We start from the raw sequence: 22,741 nt of genomic DNA on the forward strand, positions 1-22,741 counted from the left end.
ATATAGAGAAGGAGAGACAGACATATAGAGAAGGACAGACAGACATAGAGAAGGAGCGACAGACATATAGAGAAGGAGCGACAGACATATAGAGAAGGAGCGACAGACATATAGAGAAGGCGACAGACATATAGAGAAGGAGCGACAGACATATAGAGAAGGAGCGACAGACATATAGAGAAGGAGCGACAGACATAGAGAAGGAGAGACAGACATATAGAGAAGGAGCGACAGACATAGAGAAGGAGAGACAGACATATAGAGAAGGAGAGACAGACATATAGAGAAGGAGAGACAGACATATAGAGAAGGAGAGACAGACATAGAGAAGGAGAGACAGACATATAGAGAAGGAGAGACAGACATATAGAGAAGGAGAGACAGACATATAGAGAAGGAGCGACAGACATATAGAGAAGGAGCGACAGACATAGAGAAGGAGAGACAGACATATAGAGAAGGAGAGACAGACATATAGAGAAGGACAGACAGACATATAGAGAAGGAGCGACAGACATATAGAGAAGGAGCGACAGACATATAGAGAAGGAGCGACAGACATATAGAGAAGGAGAGAGACATATAGAGAAGGAGCGACAGACATATAGAGAAGGAGCGACAGACATATAGAGAAGGAGCGACAGACATATAGAGAAGGAGAGAGACATATAGAGAAGGAGAGACAGACATATAGAGACGGACAGACAGACATACAGTGCCTTGCGAAAGTATTCGGCCCCCTTGAACTTTGCGACCTTTTGCCACATTTCAGGCTTCAAACATAAAGATATAAAACTGTATTTTTTTGTGAAGAATCAACAACAAGTGGGACACAATCATGAAATGGAACGACATTTATTGGATATTTCAAACTTTTTTAACAAATCAAAAACTGAAAAATTGGGCGTGCAAAATTATTCAGCCCCCTTAAGTTAATACTTTGTAGCGCCACCTTTTGCTGCGATTACAGCTGTAAGTCGCTTGGGGTATGTCTCTATCAGTTTTGCACATCGAGAGACTGAAATTTTTCCCCATTCCTCCTTGCAAAACAGCTCGAGCTCAGTGAGGTTGGATGGAGAGCATTTGTGAATAGCAGTTTTCAGTTCTTTCCACAGATTCTCGATTGGATTCAGGTCTGGACTTTGACTTGGCCATTCTAACACCTGGATATGTTTATTTTTGAACCATTCCATTGTAGATTTTGCTTTATGTTTTGGATCATTGTCTTGTTGGAAGACAAATCTCCGTCCCAGTCTCAGGTCTTTTGCAGACTCCATCAGGTTTTCTTCCAGAATGGTCCTGTATTTGGCTCCATCCATCTTCCCATCAATTTTAACCATCTTCCCTGTCCCTGCTGAAGAAAAGCAGGCCCAAACCATGATGCTGCCACCACCATGTTTGACAGTGGGGATGGTTGTTCAGGGTGATGAGCTGTGTTGCTTTACGCCAAACATAACGTTTTGCATTGTTGCCAAAAAGTTCAATTTTGGTTTCATCTGACCAGAGCACCTTCTTCCACATGTTTGGTGTGTCTCCCAGGTGGCTTGTGGCAAACTTTAAACAACACTTTTTATGGATATCTTTAAGAAATGGCTTTCTTCTTGCCACTCTTCCATAAAGGCCAGATTTGTGCAATATACGACTGATTGTTGTCCTATGGACAGAGTCTCCCACCTCAGCTGTAGATCTCTGCAGTTCATCCAGAGTGATCATGGGCCTCTTGGCTGCATCTCTGATCAGTCTTCTCCTTGTATGAGCTGAAAGTTTAGAGGGACGGCCAGGTCTTGGTAGATTTGCAGTGGTCTGATACTCCTTCCATTTCAATATTAACGCTTGCACAGTGCTCCTTGGGATGTTTAAAGCTTGGGAAATCTTTTTGTATCCAAATCCGGCTTTAAACTTCTTCACAACAGTATCTCGGACCTGCCTGGTGTGTTCCTTGTTCTTCATGATTCTCTCTGCGCTTTTAACGGACCTCTGAGATTATCACAGTGCAGGTGCATTTATACGGAGACTTGATTACACACAGGTGGATTGTATTTATCATCATTAGTCATTTAGGTCAACATTGGATCATTCAGAGATCCTCACTGAACTTCTGGAGAGAGTTTGCTGCACTGAAAGTAAAGGGGCTGAATAATTTTGCACGCCCAATTTTTCTGTTTTTGATTTGTTAAAAAGTTTGAAATATCCAATAAATGTCGTTCCACTTCATGATTGTGTCCCACTTGTTGTTGATTCTTCACAAAAAATACAGTTTTATATCTTTATGTTTGAAGCCTGAAATGTGGCAAAAGGTCGCAAAGTTCAAGGGGGCCGAATACTTTCGCAAGGCACTGTATAGAGACGGACAGACAGACATATGGAGAAGGAGAGACAGACATATGGAGAAGGAGAGAGACATATAGAGAAGGAGAGAGACATATAGAGAAGGAGAGACAGACATATAGAGAAGGAGAGACAGACATATAGAGAAGGAGAGACAGACATATAGAGAAGGAGAGACAGACATATGGAGAAGGAGAGACAGACATATAGAGAAGGAGAGACAGACATATAGAGAAGGAGAGACAGACATATAGAGAAGGAGAGACAGACATATAGAGAAGGAGAGAGACATATAGAGAAGGAGAGACAGACATATAGAGAAGGAGAGACAGACATATAGAGAAGGAGAGACAGACATATAGAGGAGAGAGACTGTCAGCCTCTGTCCAATCGATGGTCATCATCCCCATTCAAGGTCATAAATCTTTATTGGCAACGATGCTCAGAGCTATCGGAGCCTAATCAGTAACAGCCTTGTAACAATGTATTTATAGGAACAAGATGTCTTTCTCTCTTTCTCTCTCACTCTGTCTGTCTTCCTCTCTCACTCTCTGTCTCTTTATCTCTGTCTGTCTTTCTCTCACTCTCTGTCTTTCTCTCTCACTCTCTCTCTGTCTTTCTCTCTCACTCTCTCTCTCTCTTTCTCTCTCACTCTCTGTCTTTCTCTCTCACTCTCTGTCTTTCTCTCTCACTCTCTGTCTTTCTCTCTCACTCTCTGTCTTTCTCTCTCACTCTCTGTCTTTCTCTCTCACTCTCTGTCTTTCTCTCTCACTCTCTGTCTTTCTCTCTCTCTCTGTCTTTCTCTCTCACTCTGTCTTTCTCTCTCACTCTGTCTTTCTCTCACTCTCTGTCTTTCTCTCTCACTCTCTGTCTTTCTCTCTCACTCTCTGTCTTTCTCTCTCACTCTCTGTCTTTCTCTCACTCTCTGTCTTTCTCTCTCACTCTCTCTCTGTCTCTCTCTCTCTGTCTCTCTCTCTCTCTCTGTCTGTCTTTCTCTCTCTGTCTGTCTTTCTCTCTCTCTCTCTCTCTCTCTCTCCCTGTCTTTCTCTCTCTCTGTGTGTCTGTCTGTCTTTCTCTCTCTCTCAGTCTGTCTTTCTCTCTATCTGTCTGTCTCTCTTTCAATTGGCTAATCTTTGGTTTGATCACTCACTCACTTTCTGTCTTTGAATTGGTGTGTGTGTGTGTGTGTAAATGCTGAATAAAGTAAAAGTGTTTGGACTGACTGACGTCTTCATAATATCCAGTAACACTGAGAGGGAATAGGAGTCCTGGTCTATCTGATATGGTGTTAACACTGAGAGGTAATAGGAGTCCTGGTCTATCTGATATGGTGTTAACACTGAGAGGTAACAGGAGTCCTGGTCTATCTGATATGGTGTTAACACTGAGAGGTAATAGGAGTCCTGGTCTATCTGTTCACGGTGTGTTTTACACAATGCCAGGTATTCTTACACCCAGGAGAGAAGTGAACTATGACAGGGTGAATTATATTTTTACATAACTCATACCCAACATACCCAACATACCGAACATTCATGTACAAGGACACACCCAACAGCATACACATAATATGTATATGTGCAAAAGCGCATAAAACGTACACACACACACACACACACTGAGCAGCCCACCCCTACACCCCCCTCTCACCAGGCAGGGTGGGCAGCCTGCAGGTGTTAGGTCCAGATGTGCCCTGGTCTCCAGGTGAATGCTTCAGCTCCAGGTCACTGTGCAGGTTGAAGAACTGGCTGTACCTCCGGTAGATCAGGTACTTACTGCCACCTCTGGTCCTTACCTCCATCACAAAACGCTGCCGGGAGACAGGGGGGGGAGCAGGGAGAGAGGGAGGGGGGACAGGGAGAGAGGGAGGGGGAGGAGGAGGGGGGGAGGAGAGCAGGGAGAGAGGGAGGGGAGGAGGAGGAGGAGGAGAGCAGGGAGAGAGGGAGGGGGGAGGAGGAGGGGGAGGAGAGCAGGGAGAGAGGGAGGGGGAGGAGGAGGGGAGGAGAGCAGGGGAGGAGAGCAGGGAGAGAGGGAGGGGGAGGAGGAGGGAGGAGAGCAGGGAGAGAGGGAGGGGGAGAGGAGGAGGGAGGAGAGCAGGGAGAGAGGGAGGGGAGGAGGAGGGGAGGAAAGCAGGGCGAGAGGGAGGGGAGGAGGAGGGAGGAGAGCAGGGAGAGAGGGAGGAGGCGAGGAGAGCAGGGAGAGTGGGAGGGGAGGAGGAGGAGAGCAGGGAGAGAGGGAGGGGAGGAGGAGGGAAGGAGGAGGAGGAGGGGAGGAGAGCAGGAGAGAGGGAGGGGGAGGAGGAGGAGGAGAGCATGGAGAGAGGGAGGGGGAGGAGGCGAGGGAGAGCAGGGAGGGAGGGGGAGGAGGAGGGAGGAGGAGGAGGGGAGGAGGAGGCGAGGAGAGCAGGGAGAGAGGGAGGGGGGGAGGAGGGGAGGGAGGAGAGCAGGGAGAGAGGGAGGGGGAGGAGGAGGAGGAGGGGAGGAGGAGGAGGGGAGGAGAGCAGGGAGAGATGGAGGGGGAGGAGGAGGAGGAGAGAGGAGGCGAGGAGAGCACGGAGGGAGGGAGAATTCTTACATGAGCTTTGAGATGCTTTTCACACCATTCTTAGCGTTTAAAGCGTCTCACCATTCTAACTGGTGGGTTGTGTGGTCAGTGTTCACCAGCATACAGAGACACACTTACATAATAGTCGATGAAGCCCTTTTTCTCCTCAATGTCTGCGATGGTGGCACTGATGGGAATGTCGTGTGGAAGCTGGTCAAAATCACTGAGCGAGAGGAGGAGAGGAGGAGGAAGAGGAGGAGGAAGAGGAGAGGAGGTGAGGTGAACTAAGAAGTAAACAAATGCTTAGGTGACGTTCAGCTTCAAGACGTGCTGTCTGACGTCACTAATATATACAACCATGGATTGGGAAAGAACCCTGGGGGTTATAGAACATCAGCAACATATCAGACAGATTAGAGCAGTCCAACCGCAGGCTGATGTACAGGGCTTCATGGCACCGAGAACTCTCTCTCTCACACACACACACACACACACACACTGCACCTGTGGTGCGAGGAAACACACGTCATAGCGTACACACACGCATTTATGTAGGGTGAATGTTGCAAAACGAGTCACTCTGGTGACTATTATGGAATTTAGTTTAGTTTCAAATTCACAATCTTGACAGATGACTGTTCTAGAAAGATTGGAAACGCGACGCATACACTATAGAATAATAGGGTCCTACCACAGATAAAAGGGGAAATATCTTCACTGTTACTATTCCATTGCCTAGTTACTGGCTAAATGCCCAATCTGGCCCTCATACATCATGGCCACCTAATCTTCCCCGGTTCCCAGTTGGCTCATTCATCCCCCCTCCTCTTCTCACTTCTCAGTCGATTTAACTGGTAAAATAAGGGTTACATAAACGCACATTAACAACAGTTCTGGAATCAGAAGTTCACATGTCCTAACAGTCCTATGCTGCCTTCAACAACCGCTGTCACCACTGGCCTCGTAACTCACCTCTCGTCTCGTAGTTGCTTGGGCAGCGACGACATGTTGATGGAGACCGGGCCGATTGAAGAATGAAACTTTCTGATATATTTATCAGAACACAGTACAGTCGACTCTCACTTCAACCCTCCTTCGATTAACAGAAACCTGAACTGAAAATCTGCTACAGACTCGCACAGTGGTTTCATGGAGCGGAACGAACGCGATCAGAAGGCGCAAACAAGCGACAGAGCGGAACGTGTGCAATCAGGAAGCCAAAATCAAGTTCCCCAAAATGATTAGGCTACACGCAACGCCCGTTTCTGAAGTTTGCTGAGGTGGATGGGGAGGGAAACAGTCTTGTTGTTCTCGAGCCTCTTAACAGAGAATCAAATAAAATTCAGATGTACTTGCTAGGTTAAAATAGGTTAAAACGCACACACATATATATCTCCCTCTCTCACTATTGCTCTCTCGACTACTGTGTGGGTTCGTTCAAGCTTGAAAAGTATGTCAATTACAATGCAACTGGCAACACCAGGCATTGTACAATCATGCGACTGGCAGAGTAAAATAGCCACTAATTGATAAATGGACCATGTATGTTGTAAATGTCTTCTGTTTTCTGCAGATAGAATGCTTGGCCTCGCACGTGTTCTTCAATCCGCAGTCATAATAAGGGGAGGGAAGGGATCCGTTGAAGATCATTTTTACGCAGCACCATCTAATCTGAGGCCTTTGGCCCAGTTGCAACATGTAAAGTCGATTCCTTTTCACTAGATGTCAGCGAAGAGGGCAGTACAGGATAGAAGAGAGCAGTAAAGGGTAGAAGAGAGCAGTACAGGATAGAAGAGAGCAGTACAGGATAGAAGAGAGCAGTAAGGATAGAAGAGAGCAGTACAGGATAGAAGAGAGCAGTAAAGGGTAGAAGAGAGCAGTACAGGGTAGAAGAGAGCAGTAAAGGGTAGAAAGAGAGGATAGAAGTACAGTACAGGTAGAAGAGAGCAGTACAGGGTAGAAGAGAGCAGTACAGGATAGAAGAGAGCAGTACAGGGTAGAAGAGAGCAGTACAGGTAGAAGAGAGCAGTACAGGATACAGGATAGAAGAGAGCAGTACAGGGTAGAAGAGAGCAGTACAGGATAGAAGAGAGCAGTACAGTAGAAGAGAGCAGTACAGGATAGAAGAGAGCAGTACAGGATAGAAGAGAGCAGTACAGGATAGAAGAGAGCAGTACAGGATAGAAGAGAGCAGTACAGGATAGAAGAGAGCAGTACAGGGATAGAAGAGAGCAGTACAGGGTAGAAGAGAGCAGTAAAGGGTAGAAGAGAGCAGTACAGGTAGAAGAGAGCAGTACAGGGTAGAAGAGAGCAGTACAGGATAGAAGAGAGCAGTACAGGATAGAAGAGAGCAGTACAGGATAGAAGAGAGCAGAGGATAGAAGAGAGCAGTACAGGTAGAAGAGAGCAGTACAGGATAGAAGAGAGCAGTACAGGATAGAAGAGAGCAGTACAGGGTAGAAGAGAGCAGTACAGGATAGAAGAGAGCAGTACAGGATAGAAGAGAGCAGTACAGGATAGAAGAGAGCAGTACAGGATAGAAGAGAGCAGTACAGGATAGAAGAGAGCAGTACAGGATAGAAGAGAGCAGTACAGGATAGAAGAGAGCAGTACAGGATAGAAGAGAGCAGTACAGGATAGAAGAGAGCAGTACAGGATAGAAGAGAGCAGTACAGGATAGAAGAGAGCAGTACAGGATAGAAGAGAGCAGTACAGGATAGAAGAGAGCAGCAGGTAGAAGAGAGCAGTACAGGATAGAAGAGAGCAGTACAGGATAGAAGAGAGCAGTACAGGATAGAAGAGAGCAGTACAGGATAGAAGAGAGCAGTACAGGATAGAAGAGAGCAGTACAGGATAGAAGAGAGCAGTACAGGATAGAAGAGAGCAGTACAGGATAGAAGAGAGCAGTACAGGATAGAAGAGAGCAGTACAGGATAGAAGAGAGCAGTACAGGATAGAAGAGAGCAGTAACAGGATAGAAGAGAGCAGTACAGGATAGAAGAGAGCAGTACAGGATAGAAGAGAGCAGTACAGGATAGAAGAGAGCAGTACAGGATAGAAGAGAGCAGTACAGGATAGAAGAGAGCAGTACAGGATAGAAGAGAGCAGTACAGGATAGAAGAGAGCAGTACAGGATAGAAGAGAGCAGTACAGGATAGAAGAGAGCAGTACAGGGTAGAAGAGAGCAGTACAGGATAGAAGAGAGCAGTACAGGGTAGAAGAGAGCAGTACAGGATAGAAGAGAGCAGTACAGGATAGAAGAGAGCAGTACAGGATAGAAGAGAGCAGTACAGGATAGAAGAGAGCAGTACAGGATAGAAGAGAGCAGTACAGGATAGAAGAGAGCAGTACAGGATAGAAGAGAGCAGTACAGGATAGAAGAGAGCAGTACAGGATAGAAGAGAGCAGTACAGGATAGAAGAGAGCAGTACAGGGATAGAAGAGAGCAGTACAGGATAGAAGAGAGCAGCAGATACAGGATAGAAGAGAGCAGTACAGGATAGAAAGAGAGCAGTAGAAGAGAGCAAACAGGGATAGAAGAGAGCAGTACAGTACAGGATAGAAGAGAGCAGTACAGGATAGAAGAGAGCAGTACAGGATAGAAGAGAGCAGTACAGGATAGAAGAGAGCAGTACAGGATAGAAGAGAGCAGTACAGGATAGAAGAGAGCAGTACAGGATAGAAGAGAGCAGTACAGGATAGAAGAGAGCAGTACAGGATAGAAGAGAGCAGTACAGGATAGAAGAGAGCAGTACAGGTAGAAGAGAGCAGTACAGGATAGAAGAGAGCAGTACAGGATAGAAGAGAGCAGTACAGGGTAGAAGAGAGCAGTACAGGATAGAAGAGAGCAGTACAGGATAGAAGAGAGCAGTACAGGATAGAAGAGAGCAGTACAGGATAGAAGAGAGCAGTACAGGGTAGAAGAGAGCAGTACAGGATAGAAGAGAGCAGTACAGGATAGAAGAGGCAGTACAGGATAGAAGAGAGCAGTACAGGGATAGAAGAGAGCAGTACAGGGTAGAAGAGAGCAGTACAGGATAGAAGAGAGCAGTACAGGATAGAAGAGAGCAGTACAGGGTAGAAGAGAGCAGTACAGGATAGAAGAGAGCAGTACAGGATAGAAGAGAGCAGTACAGGGATAGAAGAAGAGCAGTACAGGGTAGAAGAGAGCAGTACAGGATAGAAGAGAGCAGTACAGGATAGAAGAGAGCAGTACAGGATAGAAGAGAGCAGTACAGGATAGAAGAGAGCAGTACAGGATAGAAGAGAGCAGTACAGGATAGAAGAGAGCAGTACAGGATAGAAGAGAGCAGTACAGGATAGAAGAGAGCAGTACAGGATAGAAGAGAGCAGTACAGGATAGAAGAGAGCAGTACAGGATAGAAGAGAGCAGTACAGGATAGAAGAGAGCAGTACAGGATAGAAGAGAGCAGTACAGGATAGAAGAGAGCAGTACAGGATAGAAGAGAGCAGTACAGGATAGAAAGAGAGCAGTACAGGATAGAAGAGAGCAGTAAAGGGTAGAAGAGAGCAGTACAGGATAGAAGAGAGCAGTACAGGATAGAAGAGAGCAGTACAGGATAGAAGAGAGCAGTACAGGATAGAAGAGAGCAGTACAGGATAGAAGAGAGCAGTACAGGATAGAAGAGAGCAGTACAGGATAGAAGAGAGCAGTACAGGATAGAAGAGAGCAGTACAGGGTAGAAGAGAGCAGTACAGGGTAGAAGAGAGCAGTACAGGATAGAAGAGAGCAGTACAGGGTAGAAGAGAGCAGTACAGGATAGAAGAGAGCAGTACAGGGATAGAAGAGAGCAGTACAGGGATAGAAGAGAGCAGTACAGGATAGAAGAGAGCAGTACAGGGTAGAAGAGAGCAGTACAGGATAGAAGAGAGCAGTACAGGATAGAAGAGAGCAGTACAGGATAGAAGAGAGCAGTACAGGGATAGAAGAGAGCAGTACAGGATAGAAGAGAGCAGTACAGGATAGAAGAGAGCAGTACAGGATAGAAGAGAGCAGTACAGGGTAGAAGAGAGCAGTACAGGATAGAAGAGAGCAGTACAGGATAGAAGAGAGCAGTACAGGATAGAAGAGAGCAGTACAGGATAGAAGAGAGCAGTACAGGATAGAAGAGGCAGTACAGGATAGAAGAGAGCAGTACAGGATAGAAGAGAGCAGTGGGATAGAAGAGGATACAGGGATAGAAGAGAGCAGTACAGGATAGAAGAGAGCAGTACAGGATAGAAGAGAGCAGTACAGGATAGAAAGAGAGCAGGTACAGTACAGGATAGAAGAGAGCAGTACAGGATAGAAGAGAGCAGTACAGGTAGAAGAGAGCAGTACAGGATAGAAGAGAGCAGTACAGGATAGAAGAGAGCAGTACAGGATAGAAGAGAGCAGTACAGGATAGAAGAGAGCAGTACAGGATAGAAGAGAGCAGTACAGGATAGAAGAGAGCAGTACAGGATAGAAGAGAGCAGTACAGGGTAGAAGAGAGCAGTACAGGATAGAAGAGAGCAGTACAGGATAGAAAGAGAGCAGTACAGGTAGAAGAGAGCAGTACAGGATAGAAGAGAGCAGTACAGGATAGAAGAGAGCAGTACAGGATAGAAGAGAGCAGTACAGGATAGAAGAGGATAGCAGTACAGTACAGGATAGAAGAGAGCAGTACAGGATAGAAGAGAGCAGTACAGGATAGAAGAGAGCAGTACAGGATAGAAGAGGGCAGTACAGGATAGAAGAGAGCAGTACAGGATAGAAGAGAGCAGTACAGGATAGAAGAGAGCAGTACAGGATAGAAGAGAGCAGTACAGGATAGAAGAGAGCAGTACAGGATAGAAGAGGGCAGTACAGGATAGAAGAGAGCAGCAACAGGATAGAAGAGGGCAGCACAGGATAGAAGAGGGCAGTACAGGATAGAAGAGAGCAGTACAGGATAGAAGAGAGCAGTACAGGATAGAAGAGAGCAGTACAGGATAGAAGAGAGCAGTACAGGATAGAAAGAGAGCAGTACAGGATAGAAGAGAGCAGTACAGGATAGAAGAGAGCAGTACAGGATAGAAGAGAGCAGTACAGGATAGAAGAGAGCAGTACAGGATAGAAGAGAGCAGTACAGGATAGAAGAGAGCAGTACAGGATAGAAGAGAGCAGTACAGGATAGAAGAGAGCAGTACAGGATAGAAGAGGGCAGTACAGGATAGAAGAGAGCAGTACAGGATAGAAGAGAGCAGTACAGGATAGAAGAGAGCAGTACAGGATAGAAGAGAGCAGTACAGGATAGAAGAGAGCAGTACAGGATAGAAGAGAGCAGTACAGGATAGAAGAGAGCAGTACAGGATAGAAGAGAGCAGTACAGGATAGAAGAGAGCAGTACAGGATAGAAGAGAGCAGTATAGGATAGAAGAGAGCAGTACAGGATAGAAGAGGGCAGTACAGGATAGAAGAGAGCAGTACAGGATAGAAGAGAGCAGTACAGGATAGAAGAGAGCAGTACAGGATAGAAGAGAGCAGTACAGGATAGAAGAGAGCAGTAAAGGATAGAAGAGAGCAGTACAGGATAGAAGAGGCAGCACACAGGATAGAAGAGAGCAGTACAGGATAGAAGAGAGCAGTACAGGATAGAAGAGAGCAGTACAGGATAGAAGAGAGCAGTACAGGATAGAAGAGAGCAGTACAGGATAGAAGAGAGCAGTACAGGATAGAAGAGAGCAGTACAGGAGAAGAGAGCAGCAGTACAGGATAGAAGAGAGCAGTACAGGATAGAAGAGAGCAGTACAGGATAGAAGAGAGCAGTACAGGATAGAAGAGAGCAGTACAGGATAGAAGAGAGCAGTACAGGATAGAAGAGGGCAGTACAGGATAGAAGAGAGCAGTACAGGATAGAAGAGAGCAGTACAGGATAGAAGAGAGCAGTACAGGATAGAAGAGAGCAGCACAGGATAGAAGAGAGCAGTACAGGATAGAAGAGAGCAGTACAGGATAGAAGAGAGCAGTACAGGATAGAAGAGAGCAGTACAGGGATAGAAGAGAGCAGTACAGGATAGAAGAGAGCAGTACAGGATAGAAGAGGCAGTACAGGATAGAAGAGAGCAGTACAGGATAGAAGAGAGCAGTACAGGATAGAAGAGAGCAGTACAGGATAGAAGAGAGCAGTACAGGATAGAAGAGCAGCAGTACAGGATAGAAGAGAGCAGTACAGGATAGAAGAGAGCAGTACAGGATAGAAGAGAGCAGTACAGGATAGAAGAGAGCAGTACAGGATAGAAGAGAGCAGTACAGGATAGAAGAGAGCAGTACAGGATAGAAGAGAGCAGTACAGGATAGAAGAGAGCAGTACAGGATAGAAGAGAGCAGTACAGGGTAGAAGAGAGCAGTACAGGATAGAAGAGAGCAGTACAGGATAGAAAGAGGCAGTACAGGATAGAAGAGAGCAGTACAGGATAGAAGAGAGCAGTACAGGATAGAAGAGAGCAGTAAAGGATAGAAGAGAGCAGTACAGGATAGAAGAGAGCAGTACAGGATAGAAGAGAGCAGTACAGGGTAGAAGAGAGCAGTACAGGATAGAAAAGAGCAGTACAGGATAGAAGAGAGCAGTATAGGATAGAAGAGAGCAGTAAAGGGTAGAAGAGAGCAGTACAGGGTAGAAGAGAGCAGTAAAGGGTAGAAGAGAGCAGTACAGGGTAGAGGAGAGCAGTAAAGGGTAGAAGAGAGCAGTACAGGGTAGAAGAGAGCAGTACAGGATAGAAGAGAGCAGTACAGGATAGAAGAGAGCAGTAAAGGGTAGAAGAGAGCAGTACAGGGTAGAAGAGAGCAGTACAGGATAGAAGAGAGCAGTACAGGGTAGAAGAGAGCAGTACAGGGTAGAAGAGAGCAGTAAAGGGTAGAAGAGAGCAGTACAGGATAGAAGAGAGCAGTACAGGATAGAAGAGAGCAGTACAGGAAGAAGAGAGCAGTACAGGATAGAAGAGAGCAGTAAAGGGTAGAAGAGAGCAGTACAGGATAGAAGAGAGCAGTAAAGGGTAGAAGAGAGCAGTACAGGATAGAAGAACAGTAAAGGGTAGAAGAGAGCAGTACAGGGTAGAAGAGAGCAGTACAGGGATAGAAGAGAGCAGTACAGGATAGAAGAGAGCAGTACAGGGTAGAAGAGAGCAGTAAAGGGTAGAAGAGAGCAGTACAGGATAGAAGAGAGCAGTATAGGGTAGAAGAGAGCAGTATAGGATAGAAGAGAGCAGTACAGGGTAGAAGAGAGCAGTAAAGGGTAGAAGAGAGCAGTACAGGATAGAAAAGAACAGTACAGGATAGAAGAGAGCAGTATAGGGTAGAAGAGAGCAGTATAGGATAGAAGAGAGCAGTACAGGATAGAAGAGAGCAGTACAGGGTAGAAGAGAGCAGTAAAGGGTAGAAGAGAGCAGTACAGGATAGAAGAGAACAGTACAGGGTAGAAGAGAGCAGTACAGGATAGAAGAGAGCAGTACAGGGTAGAAGAGAGCAGTAAAGGGTAGAAGAGAGCAGTACAGGATAGAAAAGAACAGTATAGGGTAGAAGAGAGCAGTACAGGATAGAAGAGAGCAGTACAGGGTAGAAGAGAGCAGTAAAGGGTAGAAGAGAGCAGTACAGGATAGAAAAGAACAGTACAGGATAGAAGAGAGCAGTATAGGGTAGAAGAGAGCAGTATAGGATAGAAGAGAGCAGTAAAGGGTAGAAGAGAGCAGTAAAGGGTAGAAGAGAGCAGTACAGGGTAGAAGAGAGCAGTACAGGGTAGAAGAGAGCAGTACAGGGTAGAAGAGAGCAGTATAGGGTAGAAGAGAGCAGTAAAGGGTAGAAGAGAGCAGTAAAGGGTAGAAGAGAGCAGTAAAGGGTAGAAGAGAGCAGTACAGGGTAGAAGAGAGCAGTACAGGGTAGAAGAGAGCAGTACAGGGTAGAAGAGAGCAGTAAAGGGTAGAAGAGAGCAGTACAGGGTGGAAGAGAGCAGTACAGGGTAGAAGAGAGCAGTATAGGATAGAAGAGAGCAGTAAAGGGTAGAAGAGAGCAGTAAAGGGTAGAAGAGAGCAGTACAGGGTAGAAGAGAGCAGTAAAGGGTAGAAGAGAGCAGTAAAGGGTAGAAGAGAGCAGTAAAGGGTAGAAGAGAGCAGTACAGGATAGAAAAGAGCAGTACAGGATAGAAGAGAGCAGTATAGGATAGAAGAGAGCAGTAAAGGGTAGAAGAGAGCAGTAAAGGAGCAGTAGAAGAAGAGCAGTACAGGGTAGAGAAGAGAGCAGTAAAGGAGAAGAGAGCAGTACAGGGTAGAAGAGAGCAGTACATGGTAGTAGAGAGCAGTACAGGGTAGAAGAGAGCAGTAAAGGGTAGAGGAGAGCAGTACAGGGTGGAAGAGAGCAGTACAGGGTAGAGGAGAGCAGTAAAGTGTAGAAGAGAGCAGTATGGGTAGAAGACAGCAGTACAGGGTAGAAGAGGGTAGAAGAGAGCAGGAAAGGGTAGAACAGGGTAGAGGAGAGCAGTAAAGGGTAGAAGAGAGCAGTAAAGGGTGGAAGAGAGCAGTACAGGGTGGAAGAGAGCAGTACAGGGTTGAAGAGAGCAGTACAGGGTAGAAGAGAGCAGTACAGGGTAGAAGAGAGCAGTAAAGGGTAGAAGAGAGCAGTACAGGGTAGAAGGGAGCAGTACAGGGTAGCAGAGGGTAGAAGAGAGCAGTACAGGGTAAAAGAGAGCAGTAAAGGGTAAAGGAGAACAGTAAAGGGTAGAAGAGAGCAGTAAAGGGTAGAAGAGAGCAGTACAGGGTAGAGGAGAGCAGTACAGGGTAGCAGAGGGTAGAAGAGAGCAGTACAGGGTAAAAGAGAGCAGTAAAGGGTAAAAGAGAACAGTAAAGGGTAGAAGAGAGCTGTACAGGGTAGAAGAGAGCAGTACAGGGTAAAGGAGAACAGTAAAGGGTAGAAGAGAGCAGTAAAGGGTAGAAGAGAGCAGTACAGGGTAGAAGAGAGCACAGTACAGGGTAGAAGAGAGCAGTACAGGGTAGAAGAGAACAGTAAAGCGTAGAAGAGAGCAGTACAGGGTAGAAGAGCAGTACAGGGTAGAGGAGAGCAGTACAGGGTAGAAGAGAGCAGTACAGGGTAGAAGAGAGCAGTACGGGGTAGAAGACAGCAGTACAAGGTAGAAGAGGGTAGAAGAGAGCAGGAAAGGGTAGAACAGGGTAGAAGAGAGCAGTAAAGGGTAGAAGAGAGCAGTAAAGGGTAGAAGAGACCAGTAAAGGGTAGAAGAGAGCAGTACAGGGTAGAAGAGAGCAGTAAAGGGTAGAAGAGCACAGTACAGGGTAGAAGAGAGCATTACAGGGTAGAAGAGAGCAGTACAGGGTAGAAGAGAGCAGTACAGGGTAGAAGAGAGCAGTACAGGGTAGAAGAGAGCAGTACAGGGTAGAAGAGAGCAGTACAGGGTAGAGGAGAGAAGTACAGGTTAGCAGAGGGTAGAAGAGAGCAGTACAGGGTAAAAGAGAGCAGTAAAGGGTAAAGGAGAGCAGTACAGGGTAGAAGAGAGCAGTAAAGGGTAGAAGAGAGCAGTACAGGGTAGAAGAGAGCAGTACAGGGTAGAAGAGAACAGTAAAGGGTAGAAAAGAACAGTACAGGGTAGAAGAGAGCAGTAAAGGGTAGAAGAGAGCAATACAGGGTAGAAGAGAGCAGTAAAGGGTAGAAGAGAGCAGTAAAGGGTAGAAGAGAGCAGTACAGGGTAGAAGAGAGCAATACAGGGTAGAAGAGAGCAGTAAAGGGTAGAAGAGAGCAGTAAAGGGTAGAAGAGAGCAGTACAGGGTAGAAGAGAGCAGTAAAGGGTAGAAGAGAGCAGTAAAGGGTAGAAGAGAGCAGTAAAGGGTAGAAGAGAGCAGTAAAGGGTAGAAGAGAGCAGTACAGGGTAGAAGAGAGCAGTAAAGGGTAGAAAAGAACAGTACAGGGTAGAAGAGAGCAGTACAGGGTAGAAGAGAGCAGTACAGGGTAGAAGAGAGCAGTACAGGGTAGAAGAGAGCAGTAAAGGGTAGAAGAGCACAGTACAGGGTAGAAGAGAGCAGTACAGGGTAGAAGAGAGCAGTACAGGGTAGAAGAGAGCAGTACAGGGTAGAAGAGCGCAGTACAGGGTAGAAGAGAGCAGTACAGGGTAGACGAGAGCAGTACAGGGTAGCAGAGGGTAGAAGAGAGCAGTACAGGGTAAAAGAGAGCAGTAAAGGGTAAAGGAGAACAGTAAAGGGTAGAAGAGAGCAGTAAAGGGTAGAAGAGTGCAGTAAAGGTAGAAGAGAGCAGTACAGGGTAGAAGAGAGCAGTACAGGGAGAAGAGAGCAGTAAAGGGCAGTAGAAGAGCACAGTACAGGGTAGAAGAGAGCAGTACAGGGTAGAAGAGAGCAGTACAGGGTAGAAGAGAGCAGTAAAGGGTAGAAGAGAGCAGTACAGGGTAGAAGAGAGCAGTAAAGGGTAGAAGAGAGCAGTAAAGGGTAGAAGAGAGCAGTAAAGGGTAAAGGAGAACAGTAAAGGGTAGAAGAGAGCAGTACAGGGTAGAAGAGGACAGTAAAGGGTAGAAAAGAACAGTACAGTGTAGAAGAGAGCAGTACAGGGTAGAAGAGAGCAGTACAGGGTAGAAGAGAGCAGTACAGGGTAGAAGAGAGCAGTACAGGGTAGAAGAGAGCAGTACAGGGTAGAAGAGAGCAGTACAGGGTAGAAGAGAGCAGTACAGGGTAGAAAGAGCAGTACAGGGTAGAGGAGAGAAGTACAGGTTAGCAGAGGGTAGAAGAGAACAGTACAGGGTAAAAGAGAGCAGTAAAGGGTAAAGGAGAACAGTAAAGGGTAGAAGAGAGCAGTAAAGGGTAGAAGAGTGCAGTATAGGATAGAAGAGAGCAGTACAGGGTAGAAGAGAGCAGTACAGGGTAGAAGACAGCAGTACAGGGTAGAAGAGAGCAGTAAAGGGTAGAAGAGCACAGTACAGGGTAGAAGAGAGCCGTACAGGGTAGAAGAGAACAGTAAAGGGTAGAAAAGAACAGTACAGGGTAGAAGAGAGCAGTAAAGGGTAGAAGAGAGCAATACAGGGTAGAAGAGAGCAGTAAAGGGTAGAAGAGAGCAGTAAAGGGTAGAAGAGAGCAGTACAGGGTAGAAGAGAGCAGTAAAGGGTAGAAGAGAGCAGTAAAGGGTAGAAGAGCACAGTACAGGGTAGAAGAGAGCAGTACAACAGGCAGAAGAGAGCAGTACAGGGTAGAAGAGAGCAGTACAGGGTAGAAGAGAGCAGTACAGGGTAGAAGAGAGCAGTACAGGGTAGCAGAGGGTAGTACAGGGTAGCAGAGGGTAGAAGAGAGCAGTACAGGGTAAAAGAGAGCAGTAAAGGGTAAAGGAGAACAGTAAAGGGTAGAAGAGAGCAGTAAAGGGTAGAAGAGTGCAGTATAGGATAGAAGAGAGCAGTACAGGGTAGAAGAGAGCAGTACAGGGTAGAAGAGAGCAGTAAAGGGTAGAAGAGCACAGTACAGGGTAGAAGAGAGCAGTACAGGGTAGAAGAGAGCAGTACAGGGTAGAAGAGAGCAGTACAGGGTAGAAGAGAGCAGTACAGGGTAGCAGAGGGTAGAAGAGAGCAGTACAGGGTAAAAGAGAGCAGTAAAGGGTAAAGGAGAACAGTAAAGGGTAGAAGAGAGCAGTAAAGGGTAGGAGAGCAGTACAGGGTAGAAGAGAGCAGTAAAGGGTAGAAGAGCACAGTACAGGGTAGAAGATAGAAGTACAGGGTAGAAGAGAACAGTAAAGGGTAGAAAAGAACAGTACAGGGTAGAAGAGAGCAGTATAGGATAGAAGAGAGCAGTAAAGGGTAGAAGAGAGCAGTAAAGGGGAGAGAAAGAGAAGGGGCAGAGAGAGAGAGGAGGGAGAAGATAGAGGGGGAGAGAAAGAGTAGGAGAGAAAGAGAGAGGAGGAGGCAAAAGAGAGAGGGGAGAAAGAATAGAGGAGAAGAGAGCACAGGGGAAGAGAGAGGGGGAAGAAAGAGCAGAAGAGAGCAGGGGGAAAAGAGAGAGGGGAGAAAGAGAGAGGGGAAGAAAGAGAGGGGGAAAGAAGAAGACAGAGGGGAAGAAAGAGAAGAAAGAGAGGGGGGAGAAAGAGAGGGGGATGAAAGAGGGGGAGAAAGAGAAGAGGGAGAATGAGGGGGAGAGAGGGGGAAAAAAGAGAGGGGGAGAGAGGGGGGAGAGAGAGGGGGAGAGGGGGAAGAAAGAGAGGGGGATGAAAGAGGGAGGGGAGAAAGAGAGGAGGGAGAAAGAGAGAGGGGGAAAGAGGGGGAGGAAGAGAGAGGGGGAGAGAACGAGAGAGGGGGAAGAAAGAGGGGGAGAAAGAGAGAGGGGGAAAGAGAGAGGGAGAAACAGAGAGGGGGGGAGAGAGGGGGAAAGAGAGAGGAGGGAGGAAGAGAGATGGGGAGAAAGAGAGGGGGAGAGAGAGGGGGGGGGAAAGAGAGAGGAGGAGGAAGAGAGGGGGAAAGAGAGAGGGGTGGAAAGAGGGGGAAGAGAGAGGGGGAAAGAGAGAGGGGGAAGAGAGAGGAGGGAGGAAGAGAGAGGGGGAAAGAGAGAGGGGGAGAAGAGAGGAGGAGGAAGAGAGGGGGCGAAGAGAGATGGGGGAGAGAAAGAGAGACGGGGAGAGTGAGGGGGGGAGAAAGAGAGAGAGAAAGTACATAGTCCGTATGTCCATCTCCTAACTGCATATCTACATCAGTTATTCAGGCATCTTGTAGAGGGAACAGTCAGCAGTGTACACTGAATGTACAAAACATTAAGGACACCAGAGGAAAGTTAGGATCCCTGTCACTTGTTAAATCCACTTCAATCAGTGTAGATGAAGGAGAAGAGACATGTTAAATAGTCATTTTTAAGCCTTGAGTCAATTGAGACATGGGTTGTGTATGTGTGCCATTCAGAGTGATTATGGGCAAGACCAAATATTGAAGTGCCTTTGAAAAGAGTATGGTAGTAGGTGCCAGACGCAGTGGTTGTGTCAAGAACTGCAACGCTGCTGGATTTTTCATGCTCAACAGTTTCCCGTGTGTATCAGGAATGGTCCACCACCCAAAGGACATCCAGCCAACTTGACACAACTGTGGGAAGCATTGGAGTCAACATGGGCCAGCATCCCTGTGGAACACTTCAATATTAGGAAGGTGTCCTTAATGTTTTGTACACTCAGTGTGTGTATGCTTGTGCATGTATGTGTGAGTGTGTGAGTGTGTGCGTACATGCATATATCCTTGCCAATATCTGGGCATTTAAAGAGATGACAGAGGACATATCAATTCCCTCTCTATTCTCATACTGTGTGGCCAACTGACTACACGGACACTTTGAAACCGATTGTGTGTGTGTGTGTGTGTGTGTGTCAAATCTCCAGTGATGAAATGTAGATATTTATTTGGACACAAGTGGTGAAGCCCACAATAGAAACACACACTAGACCCATAACTTGGCTGTTCCAAGCTTCAGACATCCAAGTGTGTTTTTAACACAAAAAGGTCACATCAGTTGGTGTGTGCGTGCGTGTGAGTGTGTGTGTGTGTGTGTGTGAGTGTGTGCGTGTGTGCGTGCGTGCGTGAGAGTGTGAGTGAGTGAGTGTGTGCGTGTGTGTGTGTGTGAGTGTGTGCGTGTGTGTGCGTGCGTGAGAGTGTGAGTGAGTGCGTGTGTGCGTGAGAGTGTGAGTGTGTGAGTGTGTGCGTGCGTGCGTGAGAGTGTGAGTGAGTGAGTGAGTGAGTGAGTGAGTGAGTGAGTGAGTGAGTGAGTGAGTGTGTGTGTGTGTGTGTGTACGTTTTATGCGCTTTTGCACATTACATATTACGTGTATGCCGTTGGGTGTGTCCTTGTACATGAATGTAAACCAACAATAGTAAACCAACAAAAATTCAGAGAAGTGAGAACATTTTGCCGGGATTCACCATTACTTCACACCCAGAGAAGGAGAGAAGGGAGGCCCCATGGAATCATCCCTAAATATATTCTACTACAGAACAACATAAAAGATCAAAGGTCAAACCTAAGAGGTGAAGATAGATTATGTCCCAGCATGTGTTAAACTCTTAGAAATAAAGGTGCTATGTAGAACCTAAAAGGGTTCTTCGCCTGTCCCCATAGGAGAACCCTATTAATCAACCCGTTTTGGTTCCAGGTAGAACTCTTTTGTGTTCCATGTAGAACTCTTTGTGGAAAGGATAACCCTTTGTTGGAACCAAAAGGTGCTGCATCTATCCTATAGGTGCTGCCAAAGAACTCTCTTGGTACCCTTTTTCTCTGAGAGTGTACAGTTCTAACTAGACTTTTTCTAACTCCTTTGTAGATGGTGTTATGTGATGAAGTGATGAAGTATGGATTTTAGAGCCCATACTAAACATAGTATGCAACACCATAAAAGCCAGTGTGTGTGTGTGTGTCAGTCAGTCCATGTAGGCTACATCCATCTCATACTGTACTTCAAGATCTCTCTCTCTCTCATTTCTTCTTCCCTTCATCCCCTCTGGAGGTCTCCATGTTACCAAGGTAACGGAGTTTCAACATCGAGGGCCATGCGTGTCGGTCGAGTGTTCCCTGTGTGTGGCATGTTATTTGATTTAGCTTGGTAATGTAATCCAGACATGTCCACTAAGACATGAAACCACAGGGCCTCAGACACGCTCACAATATACACACTGAGTTGTAACCCATATCGCACCTGTCATGGGGTGTAACACTCCACCTGCTGCTGAAAAGCACTTGGATCATTTAAAACTGAGCTGCTTTCACTTCTCTCTCTCTCTAGAATGAGTTGAGTCTTTTCATCTGTCTTTCTGTCTCTGCCTTGCCCTTGATTAACCCTCTATCCTTCCGTTGGTCCGTCGTCTCCTTATTTAACACAGAAAGACTTACGTTACTGTTTCTGTCTCCATTTCCCCCTCTCTGCCTCCCTCTCTGCCTCCCTCTCTGCCTGCCTCTCTGCCTGCCTCTCTGCCTCCCTCTCTCTCTCCATTTCCCCTTCTCTGCCTCCCTCTCTGCCTCCCTCTCTCTCTCCATTTCCCCCTCTCTGCCTCCCTCTCTGCCTCCCTGTCTCTCTCCATTTCCCCCTCTCTGCCTCCCTCTCTGCCTCCCTCTCTGCCTCCCTCTCTCTCTCCATTTCCCCCTCTCTGCCTCCCTCTCTGCCTCCCCCTCTCTCTCCATTTCCCCCTCTCTGCCTCCCTCTCTGCCTCCCTCTCTCTCCATTTCCCCCTCTCTGCCTCCCTCTCTGCCTCCCTCTCTCTCTCCATTTCCCCTGCTCTGCCTCCCTCTCTGCCTCCCTCTCTCTCCATTTCCCCCTCTGCCTCCCTCTCTCTCTCTCCATTTCCCCCTCTCTGCCTCCTCTCTGCCTCCCTCTCTCTCTCCATTTCCCCCTCTCTGCCTCCCTCTCTCTCTCCATTTCCCCCTCTCTGCCTCCCTCTCTCTCCATTTCCCCCTCTCTGCCTCCCTCTCTCCCTCCCTCTCTGCCTCCCTCTCTGCCTCCCCCTCTCTCTCCCTTTCCCCCTCTCTGCCTCCCTCTCTCTCTCCATTTCCCCCTCTCTGCCTCCATTTCTCCCTCCCTCTCTGCCTCTCTCTCTCCATTTCCCCCTCTCTGCCTCCCTCTCTCCCTCCCTCTCTGCCTCCCTCTCTCTCTCCCTTTCCCCCTCTCTGCCTCCCCTCTCTCTCCATTTCCCCCTCTCTGCCTCCCTCTCTGCCTCCCTCTCTCTCTCCATTTCCCCCTCTCTGCCTCCCTCTCTGCCTCCCACTCTCTCTCCATTTCCCCCTCTCTGCCTCCCTCTCTCTCTCCATTTCCCCCTCTCTGCCTCCCTCTCTCTCCATTTCCCCCTCTCTGCCTCCCTCTCTCTCCATTTCCCCCTCTCTGCCTCCCTCTCTCTCTCCATTCCCCCTCTCTGCCTCCCCTCTCTCTCCATTTCCCCCTCTCTGCCTCCCCTCTCTCTCCATTTCCCCCTCTCTGCCTCCCTCTCTCTCTCCATTCCCCTCTCTGCTTCCCTCTCTCTCCATTTCCCCCTCTCTGCCTCCCCTCTCTCTCCATTTCCCCCTCTCTGCCTCCCTCTCTCTCCATTTCCCCCTCTCTGCCTCCCTCTCTCTCTCCATTTCCCCCTCTCTGCCTCCCTCTCTCTCTCCATTTCCCCCTCTCTGCCTCCCCTCTCTCTCCATTTCCCCCTCTCTGCCTCCCCTCTCTCTCCATTTCCCCCTCTCTGCCTCCCTCTCTCTCTCCATTTCCCCCTCTCTGCCTCCCTCTCTCTCTCCATTTCCCCCTCTCTGCCTCCTCTCTCTCTCCATTTCCCCCTCTCTGCCTCCCTCTCTCTCTCCATTTCCCCCCTCTGCCTCCCTCTCTCTCTCCATTTCCCCCTCTCTGCCTCCCTCTCTCTCTCTCCATTTCCCCCTCTCTGCCTCCCTCTCTCTCTCCATTTCCCCCTCTCTGCCTCCCTCTCTCTCTCCATTTCCCCCTCTCTGTAGCATGTCCATACTTCAGGAAAGTGCTGATGCAGGGTAATGCAATAGATGGGGAAACAGCATGATGAACAGAGAGAAGGAATATGGGAGACAGGGAGGGAGGGAAACAGAGAGAAGGAATGGGGAGGGAGGGAAACAGAGAGAAGGAATGGGGGGGGAGGGAGGGAAACAGAGAGAAGGAATGGGGGAGGGAGGGAGGGAAACAGAGAGAAGGAATGGGGGAGGGAGGGAAACAGAGAGAAGGAATGGGGGAGGGAGGGAGGGAGGGAAACAGAGAGAAGGAATGGGGGAGGGAGGGAGGGAAACAGAGAGAAGGAATGGGGAGGGAGGGAGGGAAACAGAGAGAAGGAATGGGGGAGGGAGGGAAACAGAGAGAAGGAATGGGGGGGAGGGAGGGAAACAGAGAGAAGGAATGGGGAGA

General features: G+C 47.7%; 2 protein-coding genes across 2 annotated transcripts in view; one reads left to right on the plus strand and one right to left on the minus strand.

Annotated features, from left to right (window-relative positions):
* LOC112240981 (neutrophil cytosol factor 4) overlaps positions 1-6,487 on the minus strand; it is a 50,475-nt gene extending 43,988 nt beyond the window's left edge. Inside the window, exons 1-3 of the mRNA XM_042317696.1 lie at positions 5,845-6,487; positions 5,011-5,095; positions 3,979-4,138 (exon numbers count right to left, since the gene is read on the minus strand). Of these exons, the coding sequence (XP_042173630.1) occupies positions 3,979-4,138; positions 5,011-5,095; positions 5,845-5,879 (280 nt within the window). The 5' untranslated portion in view covers positions 5,880-6,487. The remainder of the gene's footprint in view (positions 1-3,978; positions 4,139-5,010; positions 5,096-5,844) is intronic.
* Positions 1-22,741, plus strand: part of LOC112240198 (parvalbumin alpha) — a 62,391-nt gene that overhangs the window by 19,874 nt on the left and 19,776 nt on the right. The gene's annotated exons all lie outside the window — the stretch shown is intronic.

This window comes from Oncorhynchus tshawytscha, unplaced genomic scaffold (genome assembly GCF_018296145.1).
Source record: "Oncorhynchus tshawytscha isolate Ot180627B unplaced genomic scaffold, Otsh_v2.0 Un_contig_3458_pilon_pilon, whole genome shotgun sequence".
NCBI classification, from domain to species: Eukaryota; Metazoa; Chordata; class Actinopteri; order Salmoniformes; family Salmonidae; genus Oncorhynchus; species Oncorhynchus tshawytscha.